Genomic DNA, 13,251 nt, shown 5'->3' with positions numbered 1-13,251 from the left:
TTTCTCTCACACGCGAAGTTAACGGGATTTCCTTCTATTTGAAGAATTAATTGCCCCTCGAAACACCTTTTAATTACATTAACTACCCACCATTGACTACCTAGTCGATAAGGAGAGAAAAAAAACCAGGAAAATAATGACAAACGGAAGGCTGAGATGGGAGAAAACTCCTAGGGATGAAAAAGTGTTAATCGCAAGGAAAAAAAATGTGTTTTTTCCTCGTCCGTGTAAGGTGCGTGTAATGGAGAGGTCCAAACCTGAGGTAAGAAATTTTCAGGAAACTAACCTCAAACGATGTCTGATTCTCTCCGTCAAACGAATGGTGGAGATGTGAGATTAACTCCTAGAGATTCTCGTATAAAATAAGATTATTGATTAAAAATGGAAAATGCTAGAGTACATTAAAATTGACACCGATTCTTACATTGCCGATGTGGATGTATGTACGGAATCATAAATGTTTTTCATCGTGATTCAAGTGAAAAGAATCTTATGGTTATGTATGCACCTCCTCATCAGCAATGGGAGAATCGATGACAATTTTAATATTACTCCAGCACGACTCATTAAAAATGGGTGGTGAGAGATGACTCATAAAACATGTACATTAGTGTATCCCAAGGGAAAAAAATCTATGGTTCTTGTACCTGTCACGTCAATGAGTTTTTGTGTTACCCTGTCAAGTTGAGCTATAAAATCAACACTCCATTCGAAATAATACATTTTGGGCTCTGTGCTATACTTGAGAACAAGGGCAACAGTAGGGATGGGTATGTCAATTGATACTAATAAAATTGGAATCTAAAAAACTAAAATATATCGAAACGAATCTAAAATCCAACAAATATTCATAATCAATATTTTAATTCAAATCTGATTAACTTATTGAACATCCAATAATATATGATTCGGATTTGAATAACCTATATCAAAAAAAAAAAAAAAAAAACTCTTTGATTTTTATTTTTTCAAGTTTTATCATTTTCAATGCTTGATTTTCTTCAACCCTCATTTTCAATCTATATCGAGATTTTTACCTGAACTGGTTCACCGGAAAAGATCATCTAGCCTGAGATTGTATCTCAAATATCAAAACTTGGAGGGATGTGCCTAAATTACCCAAAATAAAATGTTTCTTCTAATATCATCCAACCAATGACTAGCTAAGAATATTTATTTAAAGAAAAAAAAAGGATCACCAAGATCTTCGTGATATTTTAAAACAGAGTTGTGATAATCTGACGCTCATTTTTTAGACTCTCCCCTCACAGAACGGTACAAACCCATAAATATATGTTCATGTGTATACCGAAGCAATGGATCTACGGTTCTGTGAGGGGAGCGTACAAAAAAGGGACGTCGAATTATTAGGATTCTTAAAAAAATTTACCACTTTATTAGCTCAGGCACTTGTGTACTTCTATAGGGCCCATGTAGGATTGTGTAGGGGCTTCCCATCATTCCCTTATCCTTCGAGTTCAATCTCGTACATCGGGTTGGGTCTGATAAATGCCCATTATGTTCATCTATCTTTTCTATCTAAATATCCCCCTCCCCCACCATAAGGTAGGATTGTGAAGTTCATATCAAAAGTAGAGATTAATTGTTCATCACGTTTGAAGTATAATTCTTAGTTTAATTTTCCCTCCATCACGGTTGCCTTTCTCGTGGGTTTATACTTTTATAGTGGTATAATTTCAGATGTGGGATCAACCATGTGGATCTATGCATACCATGCTTCTCTTTCTTGTACTCTTTGCGATTTCGATAGCTTATAACAACATAACAAAGTGAATTATGACTACCATTGATGAAACAACTGAAGAGTATGGTTGGAAATGGGTCGGATAATATCTGCTTACCCGATTCATCTTATCCGAGATACTCGGGTATGGGTAAAAAAAATTATCCGATTAAGAATTCGGGTAAATTTATCCGCAATTATTTTTATCCAAATATTTTTATGGTTGGATATAGATATACGTCATATTCAACCAAATATCCGTTTATCCGAGTTTAGTATGGTAAATTCACAATGAAATATATGCATAACCTAAAATTAAAGTTTTTCCATTGTCTTCACAACGAGGTATATATGGATAACTTGGATATCTGTTTGAACTTTCGATAAAAGTCGAATACGGATATCCTTTAAAAAAATGGATAAATAATCGGATATGGATATCCTTAGAATAAGGGAGTAAAAAATCGGATATGGATAACCGGATATAGAGTTGAATAAGGATATGAAAATAACTCCATCTAAACCACACTCGACCCATTGCCAACCATACTCTTGAGTAGCTCAATTCCCTTCATGATCTCAATATGGTAATTGTTCGAGTCTGGCTTGGTAAGCTAGAAACCATTGATGTTTGTCTTAGCTTCACCAACATGTCATCAATATTTTCGTATGTTGTGGGGTAAAAAAAATTTGTATTTAGAATATTTTAATAATATTTTTTCGTATCCAATGTGATAATGCTAATAGGCCATTTGACACCAAGGCTATCAATGGGTTGGATCATACCCAAAATTTGATCGATTATGATTCGATAACTTCGAGTTTGGATCGATGTTTTTGACTTCGATAAGGATCTGATCCTATAAGTTTTCAATCTGATATCTTACTGGATCGGATCTGGATTAATCATGTCCCGATCCGATAATATTATAAAATGTATATAAATTATATTATATATTTGTTGAGATGTACGAGGTTTATTTATATTTTGTATAAAAAACTAGGTTTGGATTGATGGTTGACTCGATTGTTAATGGACGGGGTCTGGATCTTATTATTGAGTTTCGGTAATAAATCTGATTCGAGCCTTGTTGGATCGGTACCAAATCAACCTTGATCCATTGACAACCCTACTTGACACTATCATTTATCACCATTAATTACTAAATATCCTATGCAAATTAATTTCCTAAACAAAACTATATGAAAAAGAAACGTAGAATACAAAGATTTTCAGGATATTTTGGAAAGTGACATCTCAAAGAAAAATACAAAGGAACAAAGAAATTAATAAATGCAGGCAACTTTCGGAGATAGTCTTTTTCTTACTTTTGTTCATTTTTGCCTTTACGGAAGATTATTGGGAAAGTTAAGATTTTATTCTCGCTTAGTTGCCATTGGATAAAAAATTAAAAGAATTGTGATGGATAAAATCATTCACGATCTCTATGATTGAAGAGAAATTGATTTCAAGAAAATATGAATTCTTTGGAAAAATAAATTTAATGGGATAATGATTTCCTTTGTTTAATTGTATTGAGGAAAATATCAAAAAGACAATTTACTATACGATTGGATTTTCCAACATAATCTCCATGTGGCCAGAGGACTAAAAGATGGATGTTGAGTTAACGAACTCTTTTATCTATTAGTAATTATTAATTAATTTAAAATTTTCATATAAAATGACATGGAAGAAAATAATAGTTAAAAGTTTTCACTAAAAATCCAAAGTCATAATTTCTCGTAATTCAGTAGCTAGTTGTCGTCTATACATAGGAGGAATATTTCCAAGCTAAATTTGGTCAAAAATAAATAAGGGTTATTTAGACATACCCTTCCATGTTTTGTTGAATATTTGACATAACCTCAAATTTTCAAATTGATGAGATACATCTCTTGACCTTAGTCTAACCCATGTATTCAACGTTGAGCAAAAAATTTGTCATTTTCATCTTTGTGAGCTCTCTTTAATAAACCCCAAGGGGTTGGCCTAGTGGCAAGCTGAGCCTTGACAAGCTTCTTCGAAAGGGTAGATCACGTGTTTGAAACCCCATGAAGTAATGATTCCTTAGGACCACCCTCCAAGGTCTGGTTGACCCTCTACTAAACTAGTTGCACGTAGGACTTTCTGAGGGGGTCATGTGAGTTATTAGTCTCACTCTAAATGAAAAAAGCTCTATTTGATAAGAATGTAGGAAGAAAGATGGGGGTGAACCCCAATGTAAAAAAGTTCCCTACGTACGTATAAATAATTAAAGAAGTTGTAAGCAGGCTATCCAAATAATCAATCTATGATTTAAGAAGAAAAAAAAAAATCCAACAAAATTAAGATTAACATAAGAACTTGGAGAAACTTAATTGTAGAGTCTCAAGCTAGAATGTATGTATTTGATACACATTTGGGATTAAGAACTGCTCATAATGTTTAACTCTATTTTAGGTAAATCCCTGCACACATGAGCCTGGGAAGGACTTTGGAGACTTTCTCCTTTAAGTTTTTGTGAGCTATTCTTGACATCAAAAAAAACTTTGAAGTAACCATCTTGCTTCAAAATTTTGGTAGAACCCTCTCCTTTAGATTACATGTGGTGACTTAAAGGAGGTATCTCAAATATTAATAACAGAGCAGGAGTGTAAAAAAATACAATAAACCATATGTCATATTACAAGGAGGGTTATTCCAAAATTTTGAAGTTAACTCCTTAGCTAATTTGTGTTGGATGATTTTTCACAAAACTTTGTACTTTCCATGTATTTGATTTAATTAAATAACAAATGAGTTCTAAATTTTTAGAAAACCTACTATTGATTGGTCCTACAAGTATCCATCTATTTTGACGTGAATTTCAAACATTGCCTAAGATTTAAGGGGTAAATTTGGAAATTAAAAAGCAATATCAAGAGTTGCCAATCCGACAAGTGGTTCTCCTATTTTCCAGAGATTTAATAACTCTCAGTATCTCAAACAGTACTTCTGATTCCTACATCCAAACAAGCCCTAATTTTCACCCACTCTGCCACTTTTATGATGGACGAAAAGAACAGAAGAGTTGACTATAACTATTGAGTAGTGCCCTTATTGGTACATGTTGGTTTATGCTCCCATCAATTTTACGATACACAAAGAGTTAGATAGTGGTACCTACTATTTTCAAGTCATTGTGTTCTTGATTTAAATCATGTTATGTGCAATTTTAGATTCAACATTATTAATTGTACATTGATTTGATAGGAATTGATGCTATAGATCTCTAATAAGAGTTGATTTTTCCCTTATAGTTTGTCCATGTCTTGAACCCTCTTTGAACGACACACCCAACCTAAGCACTCTCCATGTATGATTTATAAGCCATCCTGGAAGAGAGTCGATCCTCTATAGTGCATTTGCCCCTTATTTCCATATAATGACTTTCAAGTAGTAGAGATTGACATGTTGAAAAGAAAATCTAACACTTTAAAAAAGAAAAAAAAAATATTGTAAAGAAACAAAATCTCCAATTTTTAAAAGAATGAGATTTTGTGTATATGCGACGAGACTCTCCCTCTACATCAAAATCAAAAGATTTAGAAGTGCCCATGCAACAATGTGCAATGAGACAATTCTACGTGTGTGACATGGATGTGACCTATAAAACATGAATTGTGTTTAGTATGTCCTCAATTAAAATATGGATGTCAATGGATTGGTTTCAGAATGTATCAGAGTCGATTTGGTATCAATCTGATAAGTATTGGATTGGGTTCTCACCAAATCAAATCCGATTGGATCAAACCTATTTTGATGTACCAAACAAAATAAAATTAATATATTTAAAGACATATATAATATAATTTCTAACATTTTATTAGATAGGATCCTTATTGGATCGGAACATAGTCAATTCAAATCTGATACAATAACATATCAAATCAGAACCTTATCGGAATCTAAATCATTGATCTAGACTAGAAGTTATCCTATCAAAGCAGATCGGATTTCGGGTCTGATCAGATCCAAATGATGTTGGGTCCACGTGTTCAACGGTGTTGGATAAATCATCAAGAAGGAAGCTTTGGGCTTTGGTACGCTTCACCATCCGACGATCACCTAAAACCTTGGGCGCATTATAGCGTCGTAAGCACGAACTCCTCAACAGACCAAGATGGACGCCACACACGAAGATCAAACCCTAACATCCTATCTTGAAACATTATCGATCTCAGATCCATTATCGAACCAGTTCGGCTCCTTGAACGATCTCTGCTACGAAATCTCATCTTTGCAAGACCTAGCTTATCGAGGTTCATGGAGAGCGATTCTAGACAAGATCACTCGAGCTCGAAAGCTTTCTCTCCTCCAAAAACCTCACGAACACCTGATCTATATCTGCTACAACGTTCTTGCCCTAACCAAGCTTCGTAAATTCGGCGACGCGGCAGAAGAACTCGACTCACTCGAAGATTTCGATAGCGTTCGATACAAATACGAATCGTATCCGGAACATTACAAGAATCGGTCCGGTTCGATGGTTCCTTTCGCGCTTCGATGGCTTCACGCAGAGATTCCATTGAGGTTGGGTAAGAGACAAGAAACTTTAGATAGATTGTATTTGTTACTCGATTTAGTTCGGACGAAATTGAAAGAGAGAGAATCCAAAACCCTAGATGTATGCTTCGATCAATGGAAGAAAAGAGAGACCTTTTTGATAAATTCGATCTCAAGTCACCATTTGAATAACAAAGAATTTGGTGTGTGTTTGACATTGTTCCGGGAATTGCTTAGCTGTAATTCATCGGATCCAATCTTGTTGTCGAAGCTTGGTTATATACAAATGCAACTCGGTGATTTGGAAGGATCGAAGGCGTTGTTTAATCAAGTTGAGAGCTTGATGAAGGAAGGCAGTTTTGAGGGGTTATTGGATGAGACACAGTTTAAGAACCTCGTTAATCGGAATAAAGCTTTGATTTATTTGGTTGAAAAGGATTATGTATCGGCTGTTAGAGAGTACGAAGAGTGCATTGAGAGAGACTCATCAGATGTGGTGGCGATCAATAATAAAGCTTTGTGCTTGATGTATTTGCGAGATCTCTCGGATTCAATTAAGGTATTGGAGAGTGGATTGGAGAGGATCCCGACATTGGCTCTGAATGAGACTATCGTGGTGAATTTGTGCAGCATGTATGAGTTGGCTTATGTTAATCACTCTGAGATCAAGAAGACGCTCAGCAGCTGGATTGCTCGAGTTGCCCCCGATGATTTTGATTCATCTTGTACTCGGGTTTAAGGTATTTTGTATGTTAGATAACCTTTCTTTAAGAAATTTGTCTATCTTTGTGTGCTGTAGATATTATCCATTATTAAATGTTGATGGTCGATGCTATAGCTGCATTGGTGGGGTTTATCTAATGATCCATTAACTGTGTTTGCAATTAATTTATATGAACTTTTACTTGTTTCTTTGATTATCTTTTGTGTATCAAATTTATATAGTCTCATACTTGCATCTTTGGAATGTTTTATCCTGTATTCAAGCTTCTTGAGTAAGTTGACTACATTTTTGGGAAGAGTTTGCTTCAGTTGTTGATAGTGCTTGGTCATAGATTCCGACGTTTTTTTTTTTTTTTTTTTGGGTATGGAAAGAACATTCGGCACAAGAAGTCATCATAAAAATTCTAGCTCTCATGATTTTTTTTGGTGCAAGCCCTTCAAAAAATTCAAGGGTTTTCATTTTGAGCATTTTATTTTTAGATGGGAGCTTGTTTGTAGTGAAGAGATGTTGGGGGTGCGTTGGATTCCCTTTTTATAGGTTTTGATTTGGTGTATGATTTTAGGCAGGTCCACTTGACTCCTGTTTGTTCTTTTGTTGGTAGGCAAATTTTTTTTATTTTAATTTTATTGAAAGAAACAAAAAAAGAGTGGCCAAGGAGGCTACTCACAGAACAACAGTAGCAAACAAGAAGAAGAAGAAAAAAAAAAAAACTGAACAAAAGCAAGACAATTAAAGCATAACGATTCACATAATTTGTCCCATTTAAATAAGAAATCTTTGAAAAAGGTTCCTCTTAATTCCTTGTTGATCTTGCTCCAGCAGAAAATCAGCCTCTTGATGGATTTGAGAATTTCATGCAAGGGGTGCTCCTTTCCTTTGAAGATCCTATTATTCCTCTCTAACCGGATTCCCCAACAACCGACAAACAGGACAAGAGAACAAATGATTCTCTTTTTAAGCGATTTTGCATTCAGGTTCCAACAATGGAATAAGTCCAAGATTGAGGAGGGAAAGCACCAAGGCATTAGGAATAGGGAAAGGAAATGACACCACTCCTCTGGAGAATAAAAATGTGACTAGCTGATTCACCACTTGGTTTACAAAGAAAGTAGAAATTGGCTATAGAGAACGATTTGACGGAGAAGCACTGCACTCCAATGTAAGTGCTGTTCTGTTGGGGATGGACTTCTCTCTGTTTTTGGCCTGTGTCGATTGAATGTAGTGCACATCCTATTCTCTAAGGAATAAGCAGGTCATAAGATCATGTGATTGTTTCTAATTCGGACTGTGGTCCATCCATGAGATTTCCCTGTCAATTAGATGGTTTAGATTGTCAGTACATACCAGTTTCATCCTAATAGCCTCCTATGACATTTAGTAAATTGTTAAATAGTCTCGTTGGGATATCTATGTTATCTTGGTGGACCTACCTCATATTCACATTGATTTGATGTTCCATGCTGGCAGGGAATGATGTGCACCAATGTTGTTGCCTAGACATGTGGCACGGGTGCCAAGGGACAAGTTGTCGAGTTGTGTTTGGCACGCCAACTTCTGAAAATTAGAATAAGGTGACTCGGATATACAAAAAGTAAAACATATATTGCAAAATAAGATGGATACAATCCAACAATTATTGTAGAGATCATGCTTACAGAAGCACCTGGTACTTTCATAAAATAGAGAGAGCATAATGAATGAAGAAAAAAAAGAATAAGATGTGCAAATTTGTCTAATATGAAAGACAAAAAAAACAGAACTACAAGGAAGTCTTGGAGAGCTGATTGGAAAACCTACTTGACAAAAAGACGAAAAGTTAAAACTATGCATATCGGACTTAACATAAACTATTCAATATCATAGAAAGAGTTTTAAGGAACCCAAGAATTTTTATTTATATCTAGCGTTTCTTTACTTGATTTACATATTTTTTTCCTAAAAAGACACTTCATTTTATCTCATTGAAATCAGACAGACTCAGATGATATCATAAAATGATCATAAAATGTTTTTTCGCACATGTCTAGAAGTATCATGCCATGTTGAGGAGTGTCCAAGTACCAACAAGTGTAAGCACGACAAAAAGTAGTAGTGCCAAGGTAACACTGACATGCTCTCTTTTTCCGATATTATAGATTACTCCTTTACATGCGATGTTGGGTTCTTTTGTGGTTCCAGGCTTTTTTGCATCCTTAATAGAAAGAATATTTATACTTGTGTTATGTAGATACTGTGGTGTAGTGGTTATCACGTTAGTTTTACTGATCAAAAAAATATATTTATGCTTGTGTTTAAAATGCAGATCCTACTCTCTAAGCTGCTTATAGTACTAGTTCTCCAATGCAGTCTGTTGAGACTTAGTCTAACAGGCCATCCCCATTCAAGGATTTTGGCATTCAGTTTTTCTTTTGTTTTCTTGAGGTTGACATTTCTTTGCCATAGGTCCAATTGTTGCAGTGTTTTGAGAGATCTTTCTGTTTGGTGGTACTTTTTGTTGAATAGTTCAGAATTCTCATCGCCTCCCTCCCTCTCTCTAACTAATGTTGGAAAATTATGCTTAGCTTTGCTAGTGTTCAAGGCCTTGTAAGTCTTTTTCGTTTAAGTAGGTGCGCCAAGATACAATCTGTGAGCCTCATGGTTGTGACGCAAAGCACCACTCATTTGAGTTTGGAGACAGAAACAGCCAAACCATTTGATAAATAAAAGTGTAGTGATGATCACGTGTCCATGTGTCAAATAGCAAATGTGTATCGAAGGAAACTTTTATAATGTAAAGAAATATTAATTAGTTTTATCTTAATAATTTTTTATTTCTTCACTTTTCTTTCATTTATATATATATTAGAGTTTATGGCATGGACATCCTCTCTCGGGTTAAGGGGTAAAAGCTTAAAAAATAAAGTTGGAGGGGGTATTATAGAAAATTTTTAAACTTAAAGGGATAAAAGAGGAAATATAAGAAAGTTATAGGGGGTAAAGTGTAAAAAAAATAAAGTGGGTCTTACAAAATTATACCTTGGTGGGAGGATTAAATGGGTTAAATATAAAAAATAGGTTAAAAGGGGTAAAAAAAAAATAGTAATATTAAGAGTGAAGAGTAAAGTAAATAAAGTCGGTCCGACAAAACGATAGTTTGATGTTAGGTTTATCCACACACACACAAAAGTGGGTCTTACTGTTATTAAAAAAAATTGAGGTTAAAAGGTAAAAAATAAAAAAAAATAATAAAATGGATTGAAGATGAGATATAATAAAATTAGAGGGAGTGAAGAGGAAAGACAAAAAAATATATATGTTGATAAGACATTTTATCTGAGGGGACATTTATCCCCAACTCAAAAACACAAAATTGTACCAACTCAGTTGTGTTTTATTATATACTAGAGTTCGCCTGTGCTTAGGGCACATATATTCTCTCTTGGGTTAAGGGGATAAAAGCGTAAAAAATAAAGTTTGAGGGGTATTATTGAAAATTTTAAGGTTAAATGCGTAAAAGATGAAAACAATAAAGTGGGTCTCACAAAACGATAATTTGATGGGAATGTTAATGGGCTAAATGTGGAAAAAATAAAATTGGAAAAGTATTATTAAAGAATTTGAAGTTAAAAATATAAAAAAATGAAAAACAATAAAATAGATTAAAATGGATAGTAAAAGAGGAAATATACTAAAGTTAGAAGGAATGATGAGTAAAGAAAATAAAGTGGGTCTCACAAAATTATAGATTAATAGGAGGTTTATCCCCACACACAAATGTAGCAACCTTAAAGTCGAGTTATTGGGGTAAAAAAGCGGAAAAAAAAGAGTTGGAGAGGTATTATTAAAAAATATTGAAATTAAAAATATAAAAGTTAAAAAACAATAAAGTGGATTAAAGGATAAAAGAGAAAATATAGTAAAATTAGAGGAGATGAAGAATAAAGGAAATAAAGTGGGTCTCACGAAACTATAGTTTGATAAGAGGTTTATCTTATAAAACTGTAGGTGATGGAATGTTTATCTTAGTTGGATTTGTCTCCCACAAAAGTGTGCCTTACCATTTTATTTTATTTTGGGTTAAGAGGTATAAAAAAAAAAATTAATAAAATAGGTTAAAGATGAGATATAGTAAAGTGAGTATAGGGGAAAGTCAAAAAAGTGTGATATAGGTCGATGAGACATTTGTCCAATCACAAAATTGTAGTTAAAGGGATATTTATCCCTAACTCAAAAACACAAAAATTTAGCAGTTCAGTTGCATTTTATTATATACTGAAGTTCACCCGTGCATATGTCTCGAACATTCTCTCTTAGGTTAAGGGGGTAAACGCGAAAAAAAATAAAGTTGGAAGAGTATTATTATAAAAAAAAATTGAGATTAAAGTGGTAAAAGATGAAAAATAATAAAGTGGATTAAATGGGTAAAAGATGAAATATTATAAAGTTAGGGGAGGTGATGAACAAATGAAATAAAGTGAGTCTTAAGAAATTATACCTTGATGGAAGGGGTATTATTAAAAAAATGAGATTAAAGGGGTAAGAGTTGAAAAACATTAAAGTGGATTAAATGGGTAAAAGAGAAAATATAGTAAAGTTAGAGAAAAAACATTCTCTTTTGAGTTAGGGGAGTAAAAGTGAAAAAAAAAAATTAGAATTTGAAGGGTATTATTAAAAAAATTGAGATTAAAGAGGTAAAAGATGAAAAATAATAAAGTGGATTAAAAGGAGGGGTAGAAGAGAAAATATAGTAAAATTAGATAAGGTGAAGAATAAAGGAATAAAGTGGGTCCCATGACACTATAGCTTGATGGGATGTTTAACTCACAAAACTGTAGATTATTGGACGTTTGAGTCACACAACTGTTCTAATCAGTTGTGTTTTATTATCTAGATACTAGAGTTTATTGGTGTCATTTTTGGGGGTAAAAACTGGAAAAAATAAAATTGGAGGGATATTATTAAAAAAAATTGAGGTTAAAAAGTAAAAAAATAAAAATAATAAAGTGAGGTTAAATAGGAGATATGATAAAGTTAGAGGGAGTGAAGAGGAAAGATATAAAGTGTAGTGTAGGTTGATGAGACATTTGTCCACCTACAAAATTATAACTGAGGGAACATTTATCCCACTTCAAAATACAAAACTGTAGAAACTCAGTTGTGCTTTATTATATAGATTAGAATTCACCCGAGCCTACGACATGGGCATCCTCTCTCGTGTTAAGATGGTAAAAGCGAAAAAAATAAAATTGGTTGATGTAGGGGTGACAATCTTAACACAACTCGCGAACGCTACTTGAAAATAACACAAATTTAATGGGTTTGGAGTATTATTGAAAATTTTTAAGGTTTAAAGATAAAGAGGAAATATAGTAAAGTTATATGGGGCGGAGTGTAGAGGAAATAAAGTGGATCCCACAAAAATATTGTTTGATGGGAGGGTTAAGGGGATAAAAGTGAAAAAAATAAAATTGAAAGGATATTATTAAAGAATTTTAAAGTTAAAGGGGTAAAAGATGAAAAAATAAAAGTTAAAATATGTAAAAAAGAAAAGATAATAAAGTTAGAGGAGTGAAAATAAAATTGAGAAGAGTAAAGAGAAAAAAAATAATAAAATGGGTCCCTCACATTTTATCGGCAGTTCGAGGGACAGAAGCAAAATTAGAATCCGTGACAAATTTGTAGCCGTTCGATGAGAGCAGATCGGGACGGTACTCAACTTTTTTACGATTGTAAAAGTACGAATCACATGATGTATAATAAGTTTGGCTTATGTATAAATAAACCCATCAAAATTGTAATCACCTCCTTCCCCAAATAAACCAAATAAAAACTAATAGTTGCATTGCAATAATGTCAACTGAGCTATGAGTTCAAGCCCTTTGAAGAAGGCTATGTTAAGAAAGAAAATGGTGTTCATTAATAATATAAATTATTTCGTTATATCCAATGCCTCCAAGTTTTTCACGTATTTTTCTTCTAAAATAAATTAAAACTCTGTCATGCCATTTACATACAAATTCTGAACTTCTTATAAAATTATAAATCCAAATCACAATTAATTGAGGTGAACCAAATTCATAAAGAGGACCAGCTGTTGCTGACAAGTAACATTGAGAAGCCTTCAACGGCTTCTCTCCTCCAACACTAAAAATCTATCTAAAATCCTCACCCCATCTCCATGAACAATTCTAGCTCCCAAACTCAACTTTCCCTTCACAGTTTCAGATATCTTGGGTCCCAACCTCTCTATAATTCAGAAAAAAAAAAAAAAACTTT

The 13,251-nt window shown here is 33.6% G+C and overlaps 1 protein-coding gene across 7 annotated transcripts; it reads left to right on the top strand.

Annotated features, from left to right (window-relative positions):
• The first annotated feature begins 5,798 nt into the window (after positions 1–5,798).
• On the top strand, positions 5,799–9,814 carry LOC147411282 (Tetratricopeptide repeat (TPR)-like superfamily protein). 7 transcript variants are annotated; one of them, XR_015179576.1, is made up of 3 exons: positions 5,799–7,012; positions 9,027–9,095; positions 9,299–9,814. XR_015179576.1 is itself a non-coding variant. In XM_086446720.1 (2 exons), exon 1 carries the CDS (start codon positions 5,890–5,892, stop codon positions 7,009–7,011), a length of 1,122 nt encoding a protein of 373 aa, XP_086302846.1. In that variant the 5' UTR covers positions 5,799–5,889; the 3' UTR covers position 7,012; positions 9,299–9,814. The 7 variants fall into 7 exon arrangements, 5 of the variants coding, with proteins under 5 accessions (XP_086302846.1, XP_086302853.1, XP_086302848.1 ...); XR_015179575.1 differs by having other exon boundaries at positions 9,024–9,095; XM_086446720.1 differs by lacking the exon at positions 9,027–9,095.
• Positions 9,815–13,251: the final 3,437 nt, after the last annotated feature.

This window comes from Akebia trifoliata, chromosome 1, assembly GCF_017979445.1.
Source record: "Akebia trifoliata isolate Shusen 1 chromosome 1, ASM1797944v1, whole genome shotgun sequence".
In the NCBI taxonomy this organism is placed as follows: domain Eukaryota; kingdom Viridiplantae; phylum Streptophyta; class Magnoliopsida; order Ranunculales; family Lardizabalaceae; genus Akebia; species Akebia trifoliata.
The sequence above is the reverse complement of the archived record's forward strand: the minus strand, read 5'-3'. Positions and strand labels throughout refer to the sequence as shown.

Excerpts from the sequence above, each read along its gene's own strand:
- LOC147411282 (XM_086446720.1), top strand. The coding sequence starts at position 5,890 with ATGGACGCCACACACGAAGATCAAACCCTAACATCCTATCTTGAAACA.